The sequence below is a fragment of the Pezoporus wallicus genome, unplaced genomic scaffold (genome assembly GCF_028554395.1).
Source record: "Pezoporus wallicus isolate ANWC-B61680 ecotype Strahan unplaced genomic scaffold, APGP_CSIRO_Pwel_v1 contig_6814, whole genome shotgun sequence".
In the NCBI taxonomy this organism is placed as follows: Eukaryota; Metazoa; Chordata; class Aves; order Psittaciformes; family Psittacidae; genus Pezoporus; species Pezoporus wallicus.
The window spans coordinates 4,226,089-4,252,752 of record NW_026639755.1 but is presented as its reverse complement, the minus strand read 5'-3'; the positions used below and the strand labels follow the sequence as shown (position 1 = coordinate 4,252,752).

The 26,664-nt window shown below is 40.0% G+C and overlaps 1 protein-coding gene and 1 long non-coding RNA gene across 2 annotated transcripts in view; one reads left to right on the top strand and one right to left on the bottom strand.

Moving 5' to 3' along the window:
* Positions 1-24,809, top strand: part of LOC130602800 (uncharacterized) — a 33,813-nt gene extending 9,004 nt beyond the window's left edge. The window contains exons 2-3 of the long non-coding RNA XR_008972983.1: positions 24,067-24,162; positions 24,641-24,809. This is a non-coding gene — a long non-coding RNA (uncharacterized LOC130602800). The remainder of the gene's footprint in view (positions 1-24,066; positions 24,163-24,640) is intronic.
* PROS1 (protein S) overlaps positions 1-26,664 on the bottom strand; it is a 31,976-nt gene that overhangs the window by 4,096 nt on the left and 1,216 nt on the right. Inside the window, exons 2-13 of the mRNA XM_057416016.1 lie at positions 22,598-22,755; positions 21,476-21,500; positions 21,069-21,155; positions 16,980-17,102; positions 16,705-16,827; positions 14,750-14,875; positions 9,893-10,014; positions 7,125-7,243; positions 4,847-5,036; positions 3,698-3,865; positions 2,426-2,594; positions 125-273 (exon numbers count right to left, since the gene is read on the bottom strand). Coding sequence (XP_057271999.1) covers positions 125-273; positions 2,426-2,594; positions 3,698-3,865; positions 4,847-5,036; positions 7,125-7,243; positions 9,893-10,014; positions 14,750-14,875; positions 16,705-16,827; positions 16,980-17,102; positions 21,069-21,155; positions 21,476-21,500; positions 22,598-22,755 — 1,559 coding nt within the window. The remainder of the gene's footprint in view (positions 1-124; positions 274-2,425; positions 2,595-3,697; positions 3,866-4,846; positions 5,037-7,124; positions 7,244-9,892; positions 10,015-14,749; positions 14,876-16,704; positions 16,828-16,979; positions 17,103-21,068; positions 21,156-21,475; positions 21,501-22,597; positions 22,756-26,664) is intronic.

The following is a 26,664-nucleotide window of genomic DNA, read 5'->3' as shown; positions in this document are numbered from 1 at the left end:
CAATGTATTAAAGTGAGTAGCTCTTTTTAGTTCAATTTTACATAAACATAGTAGTAAGTTATGTGAGACAAAAACAAGAGATGTGACTTATGCAGATTGGCTGCCATGATAATTGTAAGTTCACCTGTGAGTCAGAGGAGTTAGAGTCCACTATGGACAAAGCAAGAGGTACTGTTTCACCAGAAACCAAGGCAAACATAACGCCAGTATCTGTGGATGGGCGAATAGTCATAGTCACATTTATTAGCCAGTCTTCAGCATTGTCAAGATCATCTGTTTTAGAAAGAATAATTGAAACAAGTGAATCCTTCTGCTAATGAAAAATTAATGTAGAGTCAAAAATTAGTTTTTAATCTGCTCCCACTGTGGAAAAAATTGTACTAATCTCCAGAAACAAACAAAAAGACCCCCAAACAGTTAACTTGGAGCTTTTAGAAAGTATAAGTCTTAAAAAAAAACAAACCCCAAACAACCCAAAACAACACCAAACCCCAAATAAACCCCACACCACAAAAAACCCCAACCTTCTCCATTCTAGAATGGAAGAGGTGCCACAATCATTAAAGGTCAGTTCAAAAAGAAACACAAAAACCTACTTTACTCATGAATTGCTGCCACCGAGTAGAAGACGGCAGTTTTCATATTTTACCATTCCAAAGCAGCTCCACTACTAAAATGTGAACATTTTCTGGTGTCCTCAACATAAAAAGGACATGGAGCTGTTGGAACAAGTCCAGAGGAGGCCACAAGGATGATAAGGGGACTGGAGACCCCTCCCATGTGAAGATAGGCTGAGAAATCTGGGGCTGTTCAGCCTGGAGAAGAGAAGGCTGCGTGGAGACCTCATAGCAGCTTCCAGTATCTGAAGGGGGCCTATAGGGATGCTGGGGAGGGACTCTTCATTAGGGACTGTAGTGACAGGACAAGGGGTAAGGGGTTAAAACTTAAACAGGGGAAGTTTAGATTGGATATAAGGAGGAAATTCTTTCCTCCTTATATGGAATGGCACTGGAATGGGTTGCCCAGGGAAGTTGTGAATGCTCCATCCCTGGCGGTGTTCAAGGCCAGGTTGGCCAGAGCCTTGTGTGACATGGTTTGGTGTGAGTTGTCCCTGCCCATGGCAGGGGGTTGGAACTGGATGATCTTAAGGTCCTTTCCAATCCTAACTGTTCAATGATTCTGTGATTCTATGCAGGTGCGTAAAGTAAAGATGCAGATGGTGCAAGTGTGATTTCATAGGGTGCATTCATAGTGAAAGTAATAGAAAAAATACTTTTTAAAGAGGTATTTGTCATCTTCTGTACCTTTTCTTCCAGTGTCTCTCCTCTCCCTGCCCCTCCCTGTCAAATTTAGTAGCTTCTTGATTTCTAGTAGTTACTTGAGGAAGCAGAAATCCTAAATATATGAGGTGAGGGTACATTCCTACACAAAGCCAAATGGGTAGGGAGGCAGCGGGCTGTAACAGCTCATGGAAGGGCAGCAGTTAAATGTGGAAAGCCTCTTGAGAGGGGAGCAGGGGGTGAGAACAGGAAAGAGAGGGGGTGAAATCATGGTACCAGCCCCAAACACCAAGGTCAGGAGGAGTCATGGCAGCGTGATGTTAGTGAATGAAGGGAGGATAGCTGAGGAAAGTTGAGTGGCATAGGAAACTGATCTAAGTTATTTTTGAAGCATAGCATATAAGAAGCTGGAGAAGTCTCTTGAAGTGGGCTATGGAATTTAAAGAAAGAAAATAGAAAAGCAAGACGAGAATAGGAAAAATAGCAGAATATAGAATAGAATAGGACAGACTAGCAAGTCCTGGGATGAAAATGACTGGGGATCAGAGGAGAACTGAAGTATAGCATAGTGTTTCAGATGGGAAAGAGTATAATGATAACAGGATTTGGGATGATGCTCAACAGATTTTCTTCATTTTGGCCTCAATTTGGAGATTCTGGTTTGGAAACTGAAGTTAGGGCAGGTCAGACAAGAAAGTTCTGTGTTCGGGAAGGGGCAAGAGATGCACCTAAAACCTGCAGACAGGATGCTCATTTAGAAGCAGAATTGCACTGATCTTTTTCTTCATACCCAATCTTCTTTCTCTATCAATAATATGATAGCTTTCCCCATTGATGAAGAGGAGGCAGAATTAGATCATTGGAGAGTGAACGTGCTCAACAGTGCCTGTCCTTTGCAAGTAAAGAATCCCTTTCTAACCTGAAGTACTTCAGAAATTAATTGGATGACATCAATGGGATCAGATTTCTCATTCAAGCAAATTTCTAACAGGACTTACAGGAATCCTGGCTGGATGCAGTGGTGTACAGCTTGGTTTGGGTGGGTCTCTTTCTTTCCATCTTTTTTACCCTCCTTTCTTTTAACAATTCATCAGTTCCATCACCAGTCCAGCAGAAAATATAGGAATAGACAGCAGAATACTTACTATAGTTTATCTGAAACATGGCCATTCCAGTGCCAGGGTAGAAGGATCCTCTCCCCACTGCTACTAAACAGTGTTTGCTTTGTTTTTCTTGAATAACTTCTTTTACACCTGAGTGTCCCTGATTCATGAGGTTCCAGGCACGAATGCACCCATCTAGCCGAGGGTTAATCTGCAGAAGAATTACAACATGAGGTGCTAGCACTCAAAGTTGCTTTACAAATGCTAATAATATGGCATTACTTTACACGTCAGCTTATTTCTGGGCAGCCAAAACCAGCCTTATCGATGTGATAGGTTACAGCAGTGACGATGGGAGAAAACAAATGGCATGCATTTAGTACCTCAGCCTTCAAAAGGTATTTCTGATTTAATAACATTTTCCATTTTGATGCCAGCCATCTGTACAAAAGGATTGCTTCAATTTTTAAAGGTCACGCTGTCCTTTTGTTCAGGTCACAACAGCTTTTCTGTTGCTGAAAGACAACGATCACTAGCACTGCTCCTTGTCTGAGGTTTCGTTTGCTCCTTGTAACAAAGTACAAAGGCATTTCTGAAACTACCTTCTATTGGGTAACGGGATGTTGTTGTATTGCTTCCTATTTCTTCTCTCTGATTCACTTTTGACAAAAATGGGTTAGGTGGGTTGGGGAAAGCTGCAGTCTCTACTGTACCGCTATTTCTTGCACCTCTGTTTAGACTGCCAGTTAGTTTGGCAACAACTTGACTGTACCCATCCCCAGCATAAGACAGAGCTGCTAAGGATGGAAGACTGAGAGAATCATGGGCCTTGTCTAGCCTGGACTATTATAAAACCTAGTAGAAATGAATGCTCATTGTGCTGCCTGCACAGTAAATTCCATACCTATTCAGAGCCTAGCCAAGGCCAGCACCGGAAACATGAATCACTGTGAAATACTCCTGCAGCAGACGTGATTTAGGGAATCTTAAAGCTATATTAGGGAATGGACTACAGAATCCTGAGAGATTAAGGCTGTGGGGACCATGGCAGGTTGGAATTAGATGCTCTTTAATGTCCCTTCCAACCCAAACCATTTTATGATTAGGTGTTTTTACAACTGAAACCTAACTTAAGACAGACTACAAAGCTCCTTGCATCTTTATTTTCAGAACAGTGTTTTAATAATGTAACTTTGATTTTCTAAAAGGATTCCATGCAACTCTTCCTCCTTGTGTGACTAGTAAGTAAATAAAATAAACCCAAATAAATATCAGACCAGTATTAATCACCATTACTCTTAGTATTTTAGTTACCTGTTTAACAAGAGTGTTGTCCGCTTTGCGAGGTAATCCTGCAATGTACACCTTAGTTTCCAGGAAGCCCTGTGACTGTTTAAAAAGAGTTCCTGGACTGTTAATACTCATCACGGCTTCTTTAGCTATTTTTACACTGATGCTGTGTTCCAGTTCTTCAACTGATATCTAAAAGGAAATATAAATAATTACATATACACATACAAACATGCAGAATAATTTAAATACTAATTACGTACACCCATAGGAAGCATTATTAATGCTTCTCTAAGTGTCTGACTGGTAACTTAGTTTTGATGCAGTCAATATTTACAGCAAATTCAAATTTGAATCAGAATGCTGTCCATCTGCATGGACATCCACAGGAGGATGATCACCCATTCCACCCCCATCCTGCCCTTGGGAAAACCCATGCAGCTGACTACGCAGCTTTATGTGCTATACTGTTTGCCAGAAGCTGATTTCTGCAGTTCCTCTATATCAAGTCCACATTTGGCACACAGCTCACTATGTCACTACAACCTGCTACAAAGGATTGAGTCTTCAGATGAAACATAGACAAAATAGGCTCAATGCTTGCTCCCACTATTATTAGGCATCAAAGTAGATTTTTAATCTCAAGGAAGTTGCACTGAACTGAAAAAGGAGGTCTAAGCAGGATCCTAGCTTCTCTCACCCCTCTTTAAAAATAAGCCCCAACTGACATTAATTTAGTATGATTTATAGATAGTTTAAGTGACCAAGGCCTTTCATCTTAGGTATGCAAGCTTGAAGAATAAGATGGATTTCTGGTCTAGCCAATGTAAAACTTGCACTCTAGATACTTTATCTAATCTAATAATATCTATCTAATCTAATAATGACACTTGCTGTAATAACTGCACTTGACCATGCAATCACACTTTTTAATACTCTGCTGCTTTCTTTTTCATGATTACAAAGAATAATTCCTATGTTGCCCGCTAGTGGTAACTTCCCCTTTCTTTATTGTAAATAGATGTCACGATCTTGGTTGATTTTTAAATCTGAGATTTGAGGGCATCACTTTAAGGCTTTTTATTAGATAGTCCCTGATTTACTTACCAAGACAGAGTGTTCCCATAATGGGTTAAAGGAAGGAAGGAAAAGGGAGAAGGAAACTCAGCTTACTATATGCCATAGCCCGTCATTAATGGCTTTGCCGCCACTGGTGACTTTTGTTACAAATTCATTCTTGAACTGAACTTCAATCTTTCCATCACGAAGAGCAAGCAAGATCCATGCTGTATTGTCAAGGGATTCTGCATACAGGATAACTCCCTCTGCGTCATATGTCCGGAAATCAAATTCTGCTGTAAATCTGAGTTATGAACAAGGAATCTTAATAAGAAGACAGGAAACATGAAATACTGCATAGCTTAAGATACCTTGTTAATGGGGTAAGAAAAAAAAATCATAGATATTAAGCTTTTGGTAACTCTGTATTTCAGCACCTGTGATATTTGCACACAATCAGCAAAAAAAACAGAATCTAATGTAAGCCTTGGTCATACAAATCCACTGCAAAGTTTTGAGATGAACACCCTGAGCTGGGATTTGAAAGAGCCTTGGTTCAGTTCCCAGATCTGCTATGGGCTTTACTTGTAAAGGATATCACACTCCCTTGAGTAAGAAGAGAGATGTAATATTCCTGTTGCAATTTGTGGAGCTGTGCTGTGGGAAAAAACACATGATCTATGATGTGCTTCAGTACAACGGGATTGCCAAGTGTCATCCTACAACAATTATAACCTAGCAGTTTGTTTTGGTTACTGCTGCCTTTTATATATCATTCTCTACCTCCAGGATTTGCTGCTTGGATCTTGGCAGTTGGCTGAACTGGTGTATGTAGCAAAAATGATGGTTTACATTACAGAACCTGCAGAGTGGAAGAGAGTATAAGTAGAGTGAAAACCAGTCCTTGTCCCCTAGAACATCTGAACTAGATAAAATGGAGAAAGGATGAAAGGAGAAAATAAAACATTTGGAAATTAGGATCTGATGAGATGAGAACAAGTAAGGGAGCTGTAATTAAGAACTCGGGTCACTTTCACTTTCAGTCTTGTTCTTTGCCCACTAGATGTCATTGTCCCTCATGCAGACCCACAGAGAAACCATTCTGTATTTACAGAGATGCTATTAAGGTAGTGTCAAACATTTATCATCTCAGAAAGGTCTTTGAGGAGAGCATTAATGCCTGGTCAACTTGGAATAGTGGCAGGGGAAAAAGTTCTCAATATTTATGTCCTTCTGTAAGGTTCTGAGGCTCTGGGGATCACCAGCTTAACAGCTGCTGCTGCTGCTGCTGTTACCCTCAAATTGTTCAGTCAGTAAATCACAGAACACTACAATTTCAGCTGCTGCAGTGAAGAGGCCCACAAGTAATAACAGGGTCACTACCATTAGCAATTGTTCTGGCAGCAGTAAAGGAAATCATATAGACAGCACTCTCGACAAGGTGCAGTGTTCTACTGGTGTCCTTGGAACACTCTGAAAGGAAGCACTGGGGAGGAGGAGGTGGAAGCATTGGCCTGGTTTTGTTTCTCAGCTGTATGCATGTAGCATGTCACAGCTTCTACCCAGAGCAGAGGTAAAGTAGCAGCAACATCCAGATGAAAGCCTTTCCCATCTGTAACTGGAAGCTATACAGTTATTATTGTCCTGTAATATCTGAATTTCATGTTAAGAGCTCTGAATGCCTTCCTGTATCTGTATCACTGGCTCACACCTTCCCCAAGACCTGCTCTTTCCTTCAGAGGAAGAGTAAGCTTCTGTGATGGGGAAGCACCAATCTTTTTGCTCTCTTGTCCACAAACTAATGAAAACTTACTGCCTCCAATCTTCTTCCTTTTTTGCTCATTCAAGTCTGGATCTCTGAACTTCCTCCCAGTCCATACACTGCTCCCTACAACAGCACTTGTAATCAGGACTAGAATGGCTGAAAGACTCCAACTCTGTTATTCATAGATGCAATCACATCTGAATGCCAATGCTATATGTTTTACCCTAGCTGTGCACTTTTTCCTAGCTGGGACATAGCTGCTATCACCTCCTACCTGCTTCGGAGGTTTCTGGAGGAAACTTGATGACCTATTAGTTTTTTCATGTAAGAGCTGCTGCCTGTACTGATGAGGTGGCTTAAGGACATGGTACAACCAGTAAGAGATGCTGTAAAAATGACTCCAGACACGACTCATCTGTCCACTTTCAAATGACTCCAGCTTCCTCTAAGTGCTAGTACACGTAGGAACCCAAGTTAATTCATTCTCCTTATAAAAGGTATCTTAACCTGTGGGGAGGTGGTGATAGCATTTACTCATGCAATGCACTCTTTCTAAACCCTCAGAAAATGAATGGAAACCAATGTCCATAATTTCAGTGCATACTTTTATCATTAGCAAATGCTTACCTTGTGACATTTGGCAATTTAAACTTTAAGTACAGAACGGGAATTCCTATAAACTGCTCTGCCAGGTAAAGCAGTTCATAATTCTTTTCAAGGTTCAGTGGGATACAGGCAGTAACAGACTGAAAATGATAGAGAATAAAAAAATGCTGTTAATGCACTGTGATAGGTCGTGAAGCAACTCCTGTTCCTATTGCTGGCTGCTAGCCTGTCCCTTTTTTTAAGCAGTGGCTTACCTCTATTTTCTCTTCCTTTTGTTTTTTAAACTTGAATACTTACTTACAAATGAAGGGGCATGGTTTTGGTTTTGCTTGAGATGTCCATTATTTATGCTGTTAGAGGATAATTCAGGTTGAAACGGAGTTCTGGTGGATTGCAACTAATATTCACTTAGTCAGCATTTGAATCAAGAATTCAAATCCCCCAGCAAGTGCTTTCCTTTCATCAAGGACCTGTGACACCCACCTACTAGGGTCCTGTCAGGCTCCATTACTAAAGCTGTCTGGAACCTAAATATGATCAGGTGTCAGAAGGGAATGGGGCGAGAACTGTGTCTTGAAAAGATTTAATTAACAAAATCAAAATCACCTTTTGTTTTTCACTATCGATATTTATGTACAACCATTCATAGCTGAATAATCTCTAGCATTACTAGAACAATTTACCTGCAATAAAAAGCAACAGTTTACAAGTGGATTAAGTAACAGGTCAACGGAAGGTGTTTCTATCTGGCTGTCCCTTAAATGTACTTGTCCTGTTCAAGCTCTGGAAAGGAATGTGACAAAATCAACGCTACAATTCCTGCTGGAGTAGCACTGAACTAATATCTCCGAGAACTGTTAGTGGGGATATGGAGCTCTTAAGACCTACATTCTCAGAAAAACTGTAAATGAAATTCTAAATATTTTTAGCAACTGAAAAGCCTGTAACAGTATGTAAAATGTATTAGAATCATAGAATAGTTAGGGTTGGAAAGGACCTTAAGATCATCCAGTTCCAACCCCCCTGCCATGGGCAGGGACACCTCACATTAAACCATCTCACCCAAGGCTCTGTCCAACCTGGCCTTGAACACTGCCAGGGCTTAATCCTCATGCTCTAGCCAAAGTTAGTGTGAGAAAGCACAGACCACCAACTGCAGTTGCACTAAGAGGGGGAAAAAATGGTGCTTATTCTTTTACCTCCTCACCTACTTGAAGCTTTAAACAAAGATATTTATATCCAGGGATAATACCTATTTTATATGTGGTGCAGTTTTAAACTTGTCAAACTTCCAGTAAAGAAATGTCAGGTATCCATTATAAGACATGGTTGTCTTGTCTTCTGAAACTGTGATGTTATAATTAAAGAAATATCTACAGCTTTGTTTTCAAAGAAAAACACTCAAATTTCCTTCAGGTACAGGGAACTGGGCTCTGCATGTGAAGAGAGGTGGGAGATTATTCCAGTATGTGTTTTACAGCACCTATGTCATTGACTAGTAGGAACCTTAAAGTCTCTTTGATCTAAAGTTATCCCTCAAAACACCCCTTGAATATCGTCTATATGATGGCAGTATAGTTATCCCATAAAAGGGAACAATCAAGACTAGGTGTGAAGGGCTTTTCTGTTCTCAAAACAGAGGCTGTACTTTGGTAAAAGTTAATGCAGTTCCCAAACTCTGACTTATCTATTCATGATGCAGCAGTTTTATTAAATGTGGAGGTGTTCATCTTGAATTTTATGGCTTCTTCATTTTATGCCTGCTACTGTCACTTGTCTTCCGACTGCATGTATTTTCTGCTGATTAAACTTTGGTTTTATTATTCTTAAAAGGCCTGCAACTAACTTCCAGGTAGAAAGTTAATTGCTTTTGAACACGATGTTAAAAATAACATGAAGCTATAAGATGCTCTTCCTGTTTCATGAATAAGCAAAATGAACCCTAATAACTGCGAGTGCTGTTCAGATATTAAGCTTCAGAAAGCACAAACAAGATCTAATACATACATGCTAGGACTTGTGTCAGACCTTGTTCCTACAGTTCAAGGCCAATTTTGTTCTACGATGTTAGAGGTGGCTTTTTATTGGCAGTTATCCGAGCTCCCTTAGCCTAACAAGTCTCAGCCTGCCTGCACCTTTCAATGTACACAGTGAATCACTCACAAGAAAATCCCTGAACTAGAATTCTTGGGAGTTACAAACTTGCTGCTCCTAAGAAGTATAAATTCTCAGGCTGAGCAAGAACAGCTGGTCTCGGCTCAAAGATGTTCTTCAATTGGCAACTATTCCTAAATGCTTTTTCTTAAGTTGTGGCAGATGAGAACTGTGGAAAACAATCCAGGTTTTTTGACCCAAACAGGCAAAGCATAGAGGAATTCTGAAAGAGCAAGCGAAAACTTCTGAGCAGTCCAAAGAAAACCTGGGAACACGTGGACAAATGGAGTATTCTGGCTCTGAGTCATGTGAACAGGAATTAGGTGTTTGATAGGAGAAAGCTGGGGCTTCTTTTGGAAGCAGCAGGGAATAAAGATGACTGACTAAGGAAAGCTGGAAAGCTTCTTTTGACAGGATTCCTGTAAATGAGCATACATGAACTGAGCATGCATCCAAATCCCTACCAGGTCTATTTTGTGAGCCAAACCACAGCCTGGAGTTCCCAGCACTTTCTCGGCAATTTTGAATCAGTTTTCAAATAGCTGCCTATTTTCCTTAATGTAACTTACAGCTGTCATGAAGAAATATAGAACTTTGTGATTTTCCACATGGAATTTTATATAGTGCAATTTTACCTCGCAATTCCTCAGGTCCTTAGAGAGCTTGTACCCCTTTTTGCCATCACAATAGCAGCTATAACTTCCTGGGGAGTTTACACAGAGTTGAGCACAAACATTTTCAGCACATTCATCAATATCTAGAAGAAATGAAACCACACAGAAAGATTTATTCAGATTATCCATGGCACAGACTGAAAACTAACACAATAAATCAATGGAATAATGGACACAGTGGGTTCTCTGGCATAACATGAATCCAGTAGGTGACTGCTGCAAAGCTAAACGAATGCTAATTGATGTCTCCTATGTAAAACTTACAAACTAGAATTACCTGTTGGGTACATAAGACCTAGCAATCTGATAGAGGCCTTGTGTGCAGAGCTGGGGAGAAACTGGTCTCATTTGTGAGGCAGTAAGAAGCTGATCTTGTAAGGTGGCTGAATTAGTTAAAGAGACCCCGTAAATCACTACCATTTATTGAAGAAATGCCGTTTGGGCCAGATCTCTTCCTTTCCCTAACAGATGTCACGAGAACATAGATTATTAAGAGTATATATGGCAGGTATCTGGACAAAGGACACGTAAACCCAAAATTAAAATACAAGGTAAAAATACCTTTTAAAAGAACATACAACACTCTCATAAATACTTAATTTTCAGACAGCACCTATTTGTGGCGACCAACCTGATTTGAGCTGCAAATAAGGTAAACTAACTAAAGGAACTTCATTTTCTATTTAGGAGGCCATATACAATAAATAATTTAGAAATGAAAGGCTGTATAAAAGGCCAATGTAGCTGTTCCATTTCTAATATAGAAACAAAATCTCTCCTGGGTAGAGACTCTAATGAGGGTAATTTTGGGCCTGTCACAGTTGCCAGCTGGCAACTAAGTACCATGCAGTCACTTGCTCACACACACACACCCGCAGCAGGATGGGGAGGAGAACCAGAAAAAAGGTAAAACCTTGTGGGTTGAGATAGGAGGAGTTTAATTATTGAAATAAAAGTAGAATATAATAATAATACAATAATAAGAAAAGGAAATAGAGAGAGGAAGGAATAACGCACACAAAAAGTGATCCCAAAACCAAGTGATGCACAGTACAATTGCTCACCACCCACTAACAGATACCCAGCCAGTCCACAGGCATCAGCTGGCCTCTCCTGGCTAGCTCCCCCAGTTTCTATACTGAGCATGATATTCTATGGTATAGAATACCCCTTTGGCTGGTTTGGTTCAGGTGTCCTAACTCTGCTCCTTCACCCCGCTTTTTGTGCTGGTCCTCACTTGCAGAGCATGAGACTGAAAAGTCCTCTATCAGGGTAAGAGCTACTAAGCAACAACTAAAACATCGGTGTGTTATCAGCATTGTTCTCAGACTAAGGCCAAAACACAGCACTGCACCAGCTACTGGGAAGAAAATTAACTCCATCCCAGCTGAAACCAGGAGAGGGCCTCAGATTAAAGAAACTGTGCTACTTGTTTTGAAACAAATGTTAATAAAATCATTCTGCTTACGATCATTTGGCAATCTGAAAAGGCCAAGAAATGCCTCTAGCTATAAGCACACAAGAGAGAAGGAAAAAAAAAAAGACTTAAACCCCAACCCACAAAACCCTCTACTGAGAAGACGTAAAACAAAATCATAATTTAACACCTTCCAATAAGCGTTAAGAGATACTCCAACAAACACCTCTCTTCCTATGCCCTTCCCAAAGGAGCATGACTGTGAGTAGATACTTTAGGAGGTATCGTTCTGTGTACAGGTCCTATAACCTTTCCAGTACTTGAACACCTAGCAGTACAAAAGTAAAACCACAAGCACTGGTTAACCAGTAGCACTACAGTAAATCTGGGTGCTGAATTCTCTGAAAGCAGCAGTTAATTCTGCTCACCCAGTGCCTGCAGACAAACAGAGACTTATGAGGTTATTATGAAAGCTTATCATGCAGTGTGACAGATGCATTTCTATCATTAAATCAACTACTCGGGGGCTTGCACCCATCTTGCAGGGGTGTAAATTTCCCTTACTAAAATGAACCTGCTGGTCAGGGGTAAGGGTCCCTCTCCAGAGTGTACTATAGCAGCAGAGGGACAGCCAAGCTTCTTGCATAGATATGCAGTCTCCCTCTTCAGTTCTGCAATCCTAGAACACTCCAAATGGCAGGATCTCCCTGTGCAGAGATAATTGTCCTCCTACAGAAATGCTGATATGCACTGGAGAGGGCCAGGGTTTTTTGAGGTTTTTCTCAGTTACGCTGTAACTATCCTGGGTTTTGGTTGTTTGGTTTTGCTTCTTTTTTTCCTTCCAAGTTGTAGTCAGCACCTTTGCATGTTTGAGCTTTCAAAGGCTTCCCACAGATCTGTCCACGTGTCAGTCCCCCCTCATAGAATGGTCAACAGAAGCTATTCGTAGAAACCCATGAATCCACACAGCATCCTGGTTCATCCAGCTGCTTTCAGCGGAAGGCTAAAACAGCTTGCTTTGGGTAAGTTGCTAATATACAATAGAATCGGCCACAAAGGAGCTGCATACCATGTCCTAGAAGGGAGCTATATAATGCTAGGGAAATATACTGATTTCCCCAGAGTGTGGATGTGGGGAGGCAGGACACAATTAATGTGGGAAGAGGAAACGCTGATTCTTTGTCTCAAATTTTCAGCCTGTGTGCTAGGGAGAGATAATGCGTAAGATACAGACATACTGTGTGCTGTTTGATTAACTGGTTCAGTCAGATCTTTAAAAGCAGTGCCCTTTTCAGAGAAGACAGAAGAAAATAGGCAAAGATATACCAAAATTGAGGCCAATATTTTCCATCGATAGTGTCTCCCAAAAGGAGGGGATGAAGAACTGTAGCTACTTCCTCTGAAGAATGGATAAGGAAAAAACCCCAAACACTCTTCTATTCCACTCGTATCTGTCATAGAGACAGTCATGCATACATGTATGTAAATTTGATTTTTCCAATAAGCATAATGGAATTTGGCTACCTACATGCAATATGACAATGAAAAGCTATTGTCATTTAGTATTTCTCTGATGCTACATTCCTGTCAGTTTGCACAACCCTGTCCTTAGGCTGGATTTGGTGACTCAATGTGATTACAACAAGGGCTGAAAGTTTAGCAGCATAATCCCTCTTCTAGGAGGCAAGACTTTGCTCATTTTAATGTCCTCATCTTGCAACCTTCAGGAAACTATGTTTTGGGAGAAAAACAATGCTTGAATTCAATTTGATGTAACCCATGTGTCTGCAGAAAGTACTAAAAGGAGCAAGAATTAGATTAATTATTGTGAAGTTTTTCTCACTTCAGTGCATGCAGGGACACAAAACCATCAGTAATGTTTTAATCCCGTAGTAACTGGACAAAGAGCTGATGCCTGAATATGTCATCATTACCACTGTGCAAAGCTTTATCACAAGAAAGCTGCATGAAAAGCCATGCAGCAAAAGATTCATAGGCAGCAAGAAGCTACTGTTACACCCTTCTGAGCAATAACATGAAGGCAGCATTTAAAATAAGACAGTGATGTATTTTGCTTAAACTGACAATGTAAATTCCTCTTTCCAATAAAACTGTAAGAGCTTAGATACCTCTTCTACAACTGAAATTTAACTTCTGATGTGTGTACTAAACAAACTCTAACAAGTAGAAAGAAATAAAGTATGTTGTGTTGTGCAAATACCCCCATACTTGAAAGAATTATTTTATGACATCCTGTGTATGAATGGTTTCTTCCTGCTTTACTGCTAGCTATCGGTACTTTCCAACTTTGCTATAATTGTTATAGGACTTGGGTTTGAAATTCCTTCTTCCAGATTTTCATTTTGGAAAAGAATACTCCTGAGGAAAGATTCTTTCAGTGCAGCTCTGTTTTTTTCATATGGATATTTAAGAACAATTTTATTTTATGTTTTTATAAGTATTTAAGAACAATTTCTAGATATTTAAGAACAATTTTATTTTAAATGTGGGGTCTTTATAAAAACTATTTTATCCAACTGCCATGCTATCACTTCCAGCCTAGGACAGAGATCAACTCAATCTAATGCTGTTATTTTATATCATAACTAGATACCCCAAGGAAGGAATAGATAGATTTTATTTTAAATGGAATTCAGTGACCCTTGTGTTAAGCTCTTTCCAGTATCTGACATCTAAGGGCATAGAAAGGACAGAGATGAGGACATGGCCCTGGCCATGAGGGCTAAATAAGCACCTACACAGCCTATCAGATGGATAAAGACAAGTTTTTTAGGTTTTTGAGACCACTTGATTAAACATGGTTTTAATTTCTGGCAGTTACCTCTTTCTAAATCTTCCTAACTGTCTTGCCAGTTTAGAATTGCCAAATAAGGACTTTTGGTTGTGTTTGCTATAGCTTCTCTTGAGTTAGAGATTAATATTTAACTGACTGATCTCAAATATTCCATCCTTATAACTGTAAAGATGATTAAAAAGTAGGTACAAGGCACTAGATCCTCAAGATATCCAGGTCCTGAACACACTGCTCCAAGTTATCTGAAAGAAACATGCAAGCTGGTTTGAGAGCTTGGATAAGATGTCCTCTCTACACTGAGGCAGGAGTGTTCCCATCAACTGAGAAAGTTATCTGGCATACAGCAGGACATGGTAGTAAACCATAAAACCTTTTAACATTTGGTATTAAGTCGTTCCACTACGTTACACTACATGTAACACAGACTGATTGAACCTCTGAAAGAACAAATAATCATGTCATATTACAGTAAACAATATGAAGGTACATCACCAGATGAGATGCTGGAGTTTGGCTTTTAAAGGGGATGCATGAGGGGTGGGGAGAAAAGAAAGAGAAAAGGGGTGATAGAGGGAGAAAGACCTACCTTCACAGTTCTTGGACGTTGCATTGTATGTGTACCCTTCTGGACATTCACATTCATATTTCCCCAGGGTGTTTTTACAGGTGGCGGTCCCACAGATGTGTGAATGTAACAGACATTCATTTATATCTAGAAATACAAATAAGTTACTGAAAACAAATCGCTCTCTAGCATATAATTTTTTCCTAACTCTATCCAAAACTGCAAGTGATTGAGGTGGGCAAACTGGCTCGCTCTTGCTATGTCTACCAAGCTTTCAAGCAGCCGCAAAGATCTACAGAGGTCCCTAAAAGGCACTTCTGCATGGCCAGGAAAACAAACTCTCTGCCTGCCTGCCTTTCACATTCTTTTGTCTATTCTGTGAGTAACAGGAAAAGGGATGCATGTCCAGGAAGGCAGAGAGAGAAACAGCCTGCAGTTTTCCTATAAACTAAACCAGACTGAATAATAAAACCTTACCTTACAAAAAGACATCTAGAAAGCCAATAGATAATCCTATCAGAGTTTCTTACATGCTACAATCAATTTACGTCACAATCGCCTGTTAACTGGCTATGCTGACAAGTATTCAAGTCCCTCACTTTCTGTACACCACTCAGACCATTTTAGTGTCTATCTTATGTGGCGTTACCCATTTTTCAATGTCATTTTCAAAATGTGTATGTCACAACTGGATGCAGAGTATAGTATCAATCTCACCAGAAGTCCTGCAGACAGAAAAATAGCAGATCCCCGTTAGTACTTCAATTCCCACTTGTTTGTGCAGGGATCATTCTAGTTTTCTCTGTGGCTTGTGGGACTTGTGGAAATGGTGCTGCACAGGGAGAACAGATTCTGCCACCGGCTTGCTAGGACTCCCAAAGCTGTCCTGAATTTGATCTGCTTTTCTATAGTTACTCTGTGTAGTCCAAATTCCTAGGTGTATAATTTTGTAGTTGGATGTAATGAAATACATAAATCTGGTTTATCAAACGACCAAACTAGTACTCCATGTGCTAAGATGTATTAGTGTATTTTTGTCTTTAAGTTTTTAACCAACCTTTCCAGTACCTTTCCAAGAATTACAGAGATTCTTAAAAACTTGTCTGCTTGCGCTTTTTGATGAAACAGCAGTCTTCCATTCTGGAATTTCTTTGGGAATTATTCATTCACAAAAATATATAGGCTAAAGGAAGCGACAGCAGGAAATGACCCTCAAGTCTGGCTTTTTGAATTATTTGATATTATCCAAAACTACTGTTATAGTCAGGGAATAAAATGACATGAAAATGGAATGAGGTTGTACTCCTAACTATGCAGCAAGAATTGCTAGTTATGTCAGTACATAGTCTCTGTCTGGAATATATTGTCACTGCCAATAGTAACTGACACAAGCATGTACAGAAGAAATATTCTGAGTGACAAAAGACAAATCTTTCTCTCCATTAAGAGCATTTTCAGATTCATTAATAGCTTCTTCTCCAATGAACTTCAAACTCCCAAAAGAGTAGAATCACTAATTAGGAGTGGTTCAGCCTAACCCAGTGTTAACCAGACAGGATTTCCATGGAAACAATATTAGCTGGTCACACCACTCTAGATTCTTGTTTCAGCATGCTTAACGGGTATGTGAAACTAATTAGTGACCAAAGCAAGCTTTAGAGAGTTCTAGTAATGAAGCAGAATCTAATCTATAGCCTTTCTCTTTTTTCTGTTTGTTTTCCCTTTCTAAATTGGTTTCAACCCACCTCAGTTCCTTGATCTGGATCACTATATGGTTGCCCAAATGCCTGCACTGGTGTAAGGCTGCAGGCGGAATGAGGAGCCAAGTTGAAGCAGAACTGCATCTTTCAGAGGTAATGCAAGCTTCTGTTGACTTAGACAATTCATGAAACTACTAGACTAAATTCTTTCCTCTCTCTTGTCAACAGGCAAGGTACTGTCATGTCATGATGGTCTCCTTAAGCCTTACTTCTTACCTCCACAATCCCGTTTATTTGAATGCATAAAGTAGCCATCTTCGCATAAACAACGGTAGCTTCCAGGTAAATTAGAACAACGCTGGCTACAACCTCCGTTTAAGTCATCACATTCATTTATATCTAGAAGGAAAACAAAATAAGAATCTTTGAGAGGAAGGCATTATTTGACCAACTGTATATGGGTATACTTAAAAATCAGATACTATTAAATAATAGTAGAACTATAATTGTGGTTTTGAGAACTAAAATCATCAAGAGATTAGAGACTTTACCTTCTTCACATTTCTCTCCTTGCCATCCCGGTTTACAGACACACGTATACTGGGCTTGTCCATCTATGCAATCCTTATATCCATCTTTATGGCATGGCAGAGGGCTGCACTGGTTTGAAATGTCTGTGGGATAGAAAATATTGGAAATACTTGTTATCTGGGATTATTTTTTCCTCAAGGATCAGATTAGCCTGTCTTCTTCTTTCCCCACAGGTACACTTAATGAAATAGGAAAGGGCCTGAGATGTAACATCAAGTACCCATGCAACCATCTTGCATTAGTTCTATCACCAAGAATCTGTAATGACTGAGAAAAAGCCACCAGTACTTTGTCAGACAGAAAACAACTAGAAAATGACTTGCTAAACCATGTTAATCCCTGCAAGATGTGACCAAACACAGACTTGATACTATTTTCATTGCATTTTAAGGACATATTTCACTAGAAAGACCAAATTTTCAAGAATTCAAGATTACAGAAGTCAGTTTCTCTGTTCAAGGAGAGTCACATTTTCAGAGAAACTAATGCCTCAGCTTGCCTTCGCTTTCCAGGTCCTGTGGATGGACTGGATACATCAGTGTCTAATACTGTCACCTTTTACAAGTATTAACTTCAATGTCAAACAAATTTGCATCTAAAAGAGCAACTGAAGTCTATATATGCTAGCAAGATCTCCGAAAGCAAGGCTTAAAAGACAGAGATTGGGGCAAAGAGCACTGAATTCACTGCCTTTTTTTTCTCTAATCAAAATACATGAAGTTCTTTTCATTTTCCCCACCATTTTCCTAATTTTACATCAGCATAGCACAGAAGGCATCATTCTGTTTGTGTCTCCTGAATATGCTGGTAGCTTAACAAAATATGTGTCAGTATATTTGTCAAATAAACCCACTTCTAATTAAATTCTGCCTCAAGTAAATCCAAAAGCCCAAAGGCCAGCCATGCTCCAAAACTCTAGAGCATCTCTAGAATAGGTGCTGCATGTCATGTAATATTCACAGTGTACACCAAAGGACTGCAATTGCAGATGAAGACTGACAGAAGAAATTGTGCAGAAGAAATAAAAAGTATGATGTTTATGTGTGGATCCAATTTCCAAAGGAAAGTTCTAGAACTCCCTATGGTTTTTAATCCTTTTTTATTATTTCCTGCTTTTGTAGGTTCAGGTACAAGTGTGTGACCTAAGGTTGGTACAAGCAAAGCACTTCATAAGTGATAGATGTGGAAGGCATCCTCAGGAACAAGCCTGACTGTAAACATTTCTGAGCAAAAAGCAGTGATGGCTTGTGAGAGTCTGATCTGACAGAAGATTGATTGGGTTGGCAGCATGAAACATGAGTAGGTAGAATGAGGTGAATTAAGGGTATAAAGGGAAAGAAAATTAGTCAATCAGTGAATGGAAAAAGGAGAACTGGTGAAATACACTAGAGGAAGAAGACAAGACAGAATGGATAGGACTAGATGGACAAAGAGGTTATGTCCACGGATGAATGATTAAGATGCCACCGCAAGAACAGTAATGCAGCAGCCATTTGTTCTGAAAGCAGGCCTAGTGCTCCTCTTTTCCCCTTTCAGGGTACCTTCTGACCTCCTAGACAGCAATGTGACAACTAAATGTCAGAAGATATACTCAGCCTATAACAGAAGCGGTGAGCGGCGAGAGATGTATTGTGGTTCCTCTGCCACTCAGGAGGCTTTGATATCTAAAAGATGTGTCATGGTGAGATGGATAGATGTAAATGCAGAGATTTTTAAGTATTTATTATTAAAAGCAATTAAGTATACAGATGTACGGGGTAGAGATGTTTAGGGTCTTAAAAATGCAACTTGGATACATGCTTGGATTAGAAAAGTATGAAAAAGGGTCTCCTATTCCTGTGAAAGTTTTCCTTTTCCTTTCTAGATGGTATTTAAAAGGTCAGTATATTCACAATCTTTTGTACTTGTTTATCCAAAAATGTATGCCTTTAAAATGTGTGTTCATTTAGAATCATAGAATAGTTAGGGCTGGAAAGGACCCTAAGATCATCTAATTCCAACCCCCCTGCCATGGGCAGGTAATGTGTAGGTAATTTGGACAAATCTGAAAACAACTGCATTTCTGTCAGTTCTGTTTGCATTGTTATTTTTATTCTCTGGTTTGTTTCAGCTTGAGATTTTAATTCTACTAATTCTTAGAATGATTTCCTTCCCGTTAGGAAAATTGGATTTTTGATTTTGACAGTATCAAATCGATTTAGATCGGCAAGTTCAGAAAGACAAAACTTGGTTTAGAGATGTTGATTGCAGTATGACAAAACCTTTGTCTCAATGAAATAGCATTTGAAACAATGTCATATAGTTTTAATGGGAATTTTTAATTCCACTTTCTCAGCAATAGCTCCCTTCCATGAACGTGCGTAAGTTTTATTGAACGTTTAAGCCTTAGAAACTCTTGTAAATGTTATGCATACACACTTCTTTTTTTATCCTGGGGACTGACCAATAGTAACTTGATTGTTATCATGTAAACCCAAATGGGAGATACCCAGTGACTATCCAGTAAGCTACTTGTTTACAGAAACACTGCACGTTGACACAACCCTGCTAAATCCTTTCCTCCCAGGACCTCTAATGAGAGTGAGAAAGAGCGATATGAATGCGAGTGCGTTTTAGTTTGTGACAGTGGTCATGTTGGTCAAGTGATCTGGAAAATATGTTCATCCATGACCATGAGCAGTGTAATTATTAAGGATTTTTTTCCCCGTCATAGTTTTCAATGAGAAAAACAGTGTCAGATGGTTGAGTATCCCTATTCAAACTAACCATAAGCTACTTCAGTGCAACCAGGTTGTGTCGTGGTTTAAACCCAGTCAGGTAACTTGTTCACTCACTCCCAGTGAGTGGTGCCGAGCTGACAACAATCAAGGTCCATGTCCGTCTCCCCCCCCCCTGCACCGGGGCTCTCCCCTTCCCCGCTCCCGGAGGAACGGGGAGGAGGATCGAGAGAGTGCAACTCCTACGGGTTGAGACAAGAACAGTCCAGCAACAAATCACCACCGCTACTATCAGCTAAAACAATGATAAGGGAAAATAACAAGGGAAGAGAATAGGATACCACCGGCCAAGAAAACGAGTTCCACCCGGAAGCCCCTGTCCTTCCGGGTAACTCCCAGTTACCCCCCACCCCGGGCATGACGTGCTGTGGTATGGAATACCTCCCCGGCTAGCCCGGGTCAGGCGCCCCGTCTCTGCTTCCTCACAGCCTCCCCTCCTCCCTGGCAGAGCATGAGCCTCACAGAGTCCTTGGTCAGGGTAAACATCACTTAGCAACAACCGAAAACATCGGCTTCACCAACACTGTTCTCAAACTAGAAGTCAAAACACAGCACTGCACCAGCTAACACAAAGGAAAAACATGACTGCTACTGCTGAACCCAGGACAGGTTGTAAAGGTTTAAGAAGTTTAGAGAGATGTTTCAACTGTGTCAAATAGGGAATAAGGTACAGATTACTTCCTGTGAATTTACAAGGGGAAAAAAACCCACAATTCCCACCGGACTTATAAATGTATAGGTGTAAAAAATCAACTGTTTGAGCAACATCACAAGTTTCCTAGCATTTTACTTTTTTGGCTGGCAACGTTGCCTGCTCCATGCAGGGATACAGAGTAACTATGGGCCAAGGAGTGGTAGAAAGAAAAATTAACCAGATGGCCTCTTCCCTTAACTGACAGAACAGGACTTGCCAGATACAAAGAGTCAGACATAACTATTAAAGATGTGGTAGAGAGGAGATACGAGGGAACACTGGTGGGTTGGAACAGGTCAGTTCTATGTTTCCAGAAGAATTCTACCTTCTATTTTTGCAGTTAATCATGTTTCTTTTCCAATATTCCTTATAAACCAGTTAACTTAAACTGCTTGCTCTGAAAATGCTTCATCTCACCCGTTTATTTTTTGTCAGTTTATGGTTTATGTGATGGAGTTTGCATCAGTTAAATGGAGATTTGCTTCTTTTCCTGCCCATGTGAACTGCTTTCAAGCCATGTGCATGTGTGTTCTTAGATGCGACTGCATTAGGTAAAGTCTTAGTTAAGCAGCACTTACCAACGACACAAGCCCTCAGGTCAGCTGGAGAATCTGGAGTAACTGCAATAACCCTGAAAATCCCTGCTCGATGGGAGGCAAGGCAACCTGCAAATGCAAACCCACACAATCTGCTTATGATACAAACACTCATGTAGACTGAAGTTACAACAGCTTATGCATGGCATCTTCAAAGGGTCTGTTCTCACAGCCTGAATTAGAAAACTTGTCTGGGCATATTAGGCAGCTGATCTCAGACTTCTGAGTGCCTCTGCTAGGATCTAAGCGCGCAGAACTGCCTAGGAGCTACTATGCGTTATAATCGGCATGGAAATCATTCAAGCACTATGAGCAGAATAACTAAACTAGCATTATCCAAATACGAAGACCAGTGAATGATTATACTTGCTCAGGGCTCTTGTACTTACTTAAATATTTGGGATAAAAATATTCCTGCAAAAAGAAAAATAAAGAGTAAGAACAATTTAAGGTAGATAAAATCGCAGTAAAATATATCACTGAATGAATACTAAAATATATTGGTATTATTACTACAAAACAAGTGAAAAAGACAAAGTAATTTTGAGTCATAGGCCGAGTTTTCTATATAACTATTGTATAGGCTAAATCAGCAGATTATTCAATAAATGCAAGACTCAGTAGAGAGACTAAGATACTGCACTGAACTGGACACTTTGAAAGTAAGGAAAATTAATTGGGTGTCAAAATGACTCTGAAAGTTATCTCTTTAAATGGGAAGATCTTGTTATTGGATGCACAGCAGCATCCTTTAATTCCCTTTTCACCCCAAAATAAACAAAAACCCCTGGAATAGATTGAACATCTTACATGCAATTTATTCCAAACGAAGTGAAAAGTGTTACTAAACCAGAAATTGTTAGAAGCAACTGATAATTGATTACTGAAACTATTTAAACTTAACAATCAATATATCTAAATACATGCAATGGTATGAAAGAATATGGAACTGACATGATCTGCAAAACAAGAATTCATTTTAACTGCATATATTGTGTAATAAACCTTTTGCAGTACAAAGGTGAATAAAATTATTTTATTTCATATATATATGAATATTAATCTATATTCAATAAATATGAATATTATATTGAATGAAATAATAAATACCAACTAATATGAAGTGAGAATGAACTGAGGAACAGACTTCTCCCCACTAAGAAGAAAGCTTGCAGTAATATGTTCAATCCCTTCATGAAAAGGGCTGCACTGCCATGCATCCTTAGTGTAAACTTTTAATTGAAGGCAACAGAGTTTCCCTGGATGGCATGCCTGCAGGCAACTGTGGTCTAAAACTGGTTATCCGTACTGGAAATCAAATACCTGCTCAGCCATTCTCTTTGCTTTACAGGGTTTATTACTAAATGTGAAGGTTTTTCAAAGGAATTTCAAACTAGTTCTTGGTCTGCATGGTGCAATCCTTCTAGCTTTGCAGCGTGAACTCTGTGTACTTCCATCTTTCCTCTGCAAGGAACAACTATCTACCTTGTGGGTATTCATCAGATACTTACAGTTTCAGGATTGTTTTCAAAGATTTCCCTGGCTTCTTCCTTATTGCACAATTCTTCAATGCACTCTCTTTCTAGATTTCCTTTCTTACTTTCTTCCATAAAAGAATTTGCTCGACGTTTCCTCACCAGGAACTGAGAGGCATACTCCTGGGATAAAACTGAGCAGAAACAAAAAGAGCTCTGTTATTGTTTGTTAGTTTAAGAGCTGAAAATCAGTGAGCACTGAACAAATATGAGAATCTAACACAAACATCTGAATTAAATCCTTAATCAGGAGTTGCTGTTCTCTATCATTTTGGAAAATGTGGGCAAGAAAACCTAGGATTCTGTTTTCTGTATGTGGGGTAGCTGGTTCTAACCAAAGGAAAGGTTTGTAAAATGCTGTGCCTAAAGTGTAATTTAAATATCATATTCAGGACAAGATTTTTTTTTAGTAGCTTTTTTTTAAGCTATGGGTATTACAAAGTGAGATACGTGACCAACAAGTGGAAAAAAAGATGTGAAGCCTTTTATATTACCTGTTTCAGCCATCTAGGAGTAAATGCTCTGATCCTATTTAACTTGAGACCAAAAATGTGTCTTATAATTGCAAAGCAGGCAAGAATGATATCCTGAGAAATACCAAGACAGCCTACAAATACCTTCACATTTTACCAAGATAAAATGCAATCCTAGCTAACTGTTATATTTCAGACCCATCGGGAGTCATTACCTACTTTTAATGTATCTTATTTTTGTCATTTTATTGACTTTTACACAAATGGTGAACAAATAAGTGAGTTGAGAAATAATGCTACAAATGAAATTTGTCTGCTTCAATGTTCTTTGTACAGCACACAGCTCTACAGGGAAAACAACTAAATCAGACTGCCTTGTTAGCTTAATTTTGGGGTATACCTTGTGATTAAAAGAAAAATGCATGTGCATAATTGGAAGAAGACCAGCTGACAGGGTTAAAGAGCATGGCTGGCATATGTTAACTAGAGAGCACTACATTTCTACTCCTGTGCTTCTTCATCAGCCTTTGCACAACTAAACCTCTCAGACTAGCACACTGTGTGAGGGTCAGGACACCTGCAGTGCAAGCCAGGTATGGTATGCACACATACTCATCACTAAGCTACGAAGATCAACTCAAGCAGACATAGCCAATTCATTACTCTTTATAAGCATGTAGCGCCTCAAACCCAGAGCACTTTTATGAGATGTGCCACCAGCCAAGTGTCAGAGAACAGCTTCTCACTGCCTGTGCACTAACAGGGAAGAAAGGACTTCAAAGGCTTATTAGAAAGAACAGCTAATGAGAACCAGAACCTGCAGTGAGAACAGCTTTCAGGTGACAGATGCAATGAAAATCATTTCATCCTAAACACATTTCTTAAAGGTCTCTATCAAGTGACAGGGAACACAACTAAAGCACTCTGGTGTGTAACACTGGACAATGACCTGAAAAAACCTTTCTGTTACAGCATCCTAAATGTATTTAATGTGGGATAAGCTTGTGACTCCACACTGATCTACCTGCTCTCCTGCTGGGAAGAATGATCTTCCTGGTAAGGCAACAGGTAAGATGTCCTGAGTATGAGGTGGATGCACTACAACATACCTCCAAACTTTTGAAGGACACCTATGTCTCAACAAGCAACCAGCAACTTGCTTAGAAACGCAAGAAGTCAGCTTGTGCCCTTCCCCAGTAATACACAATAAGTATATGAGCAGGCAGCAGTTAGGTAGTTGAATCTTCATTTTTTCTTATATACACATTGATCTACGTGGTGGTCTTACTGGAGAATGGGAAAAATTCTCTAAGGTTACAATTGATCCTCAAGGGAACTGCTCAGAGAAAAAAGTCTTGTCTTACTTTCTGGGCTCCCACTGCCAGAAGTTATTGGCACAAAAGAAATGATTCAAGCCTGCTTTCCTCTTCCACTCTTTGCCACTTCCACAAACCTTAAGGTGCACCCCTAAGTACATCTCAAGTGCTGTTAACATCTTTCACGAGCTGGGTTTGGATTCTTGGGTTGTTATGTATCCTTCACACAGCAGTTAGGAGGAGCAATGAATTGGAAACTGCTGAAACTGTGGATCTCCTAGACCTTTTTTCTCAATCCATGAGCCCATCACTAACGTATCATAGAACAGCCCAGGCTGGAAGGAACTTCGAAAGATCATCGGATTCAGCCTTTCATGGGAAATGGAGCCTAGATGAAATTATCTGACACCAAGTCACATCTTGACAACCTCCAGTGATGAGGATTCTACCATGTCCCTGGGGAAGTTATTCCAGTGAGTGATTTGTCTCATTGTAAAAAATTACTTTCTTATATTGAGAGGAAACCTCTCCCAGTACATCTTGTACACATTGCCCCTTGCCTTTCCCACGTGACTCCTTGCAAAGACAGAGCCTCTGTCCTCTTTGAAGCAGCCCTTTAATACTGGAATATGGCCATGAGGTCCCCCAGGTCTTGTCCTCTTCAGGGAGAACAAGACCAACCCCTTCAGTCCCTCCTCACAGGGCAGGTTCTTGGTGGCCCTCCTTTGCACTCTCTCCAGTCTGTCTGTGTCTTTCTTGAATTGCAGAGACCAGAACTGGACACAGTACTCCAGGTGTGGCCTGACAAGCGCTGAGTGACTGGGATGAACATGTCTCCATCTCTGCTGGTACTGGAGACAGGGAAAAAGCGCGGCAGGAGGATGGGACACGAAAGACCTCATGAAAGATCTTCTGAGCCCTAGCCACACTGGAAAGCATACCCAGAAGAACATTTTGATAATATATTTATCACCAACTATTGCTAGCAGTGTCATTTTAATTAACTTGGGTAAGTGGCTGCATTTGTCATTACATAAAAGCAGACTGATAAGAAGGATGTATCTGTTCCGAGGCAAAAGGAGTGACAACAAAATGATACAATCCTGCATTGCAACCGCTGATTTTGTTTACGCTGCAGATTTCTACCAGTGTGAGCATGCTGACATAGCTTTAGGGCAGAGGCTCTGTGGTGTAGATGAGGCCTAATCCACAACTGACTGTAAACAATCTTGTTTTGACCTCTAGTGACAGGAGTTTTGTAGCGAGTAAAACACAAGAAAATGCCAAGCACATGCAGTGTTCTTGAGGACATTGCACTGGATATAACACTGAGGACATTACACTAGATATAACACTGCTGACCTCATGTCTTCAGTTCAGTGGGGTAATGGAAACCGGTCTTTCCCCTTACACCCCAGCAGTTCAGCCTTCTCCTAAGCTCATTTCCTATGACTGAGTTTAAATAAAATATATAACTCTATATGAATTCCATATTTTTACTGCAAATATTTCAGTTCTTATGTACAGAATTAGCAGTGTATTTATTTAACTGTTCTTTCCTTATGAAGATTATGATAAGACCTTTGTTTTAAAAAGTAATCCTGACTGCTGTTGCTGCCAGTTTGATTACCGGAAACTCCAGCCCACTCCTGACCCTGCCAAACCAATAGTTAACCCTTAATGAGCTGTGTGCTTCATTTGGTACTCACTCAAGTGCTATGGACTTCAATAACCTTACGATTTCAATAGCTGTAGTAGAGACACTGTGTAGTGATTACTTATCAAGTACCTGTTTAGAAGTTATGCTACTGAAAAAGAAAGAAAACTGTGGGGAAAGGGTGAGATTCCATGGTTCCTTACAGCTGTTTCGTAGTGCAGAAGGAACTAGGAACCTACCACAACTGGGCTATTTAAACATAGCTTACAGCTGCTTACCTTATTTCCCAGTTATGGAAAGCAGTTCTAGCCTACTAGTGCTCTCTCCCAGAAGCTCCTTATAAACTGAATAAGGAGTACATGCCCTACCACTGTAGAAAGTGGCATCGTCTTGTTTGTACAGCTGCTATACTGCAATCGGCTCCCTAATTCCAGCAACTACAGTCTCCCCAAATGCTCATCAGTGACATAAGCTTTATGCAGCCAACAAAATGAAGCAACCCAACTGCTGATGTTTGCTTGTTTCTCCTCCATCTCATCCAAAAGATGTCCCTCCCTGGATGCTGGACCAAACGCAGCTGAACTATCAGAGAAGCAA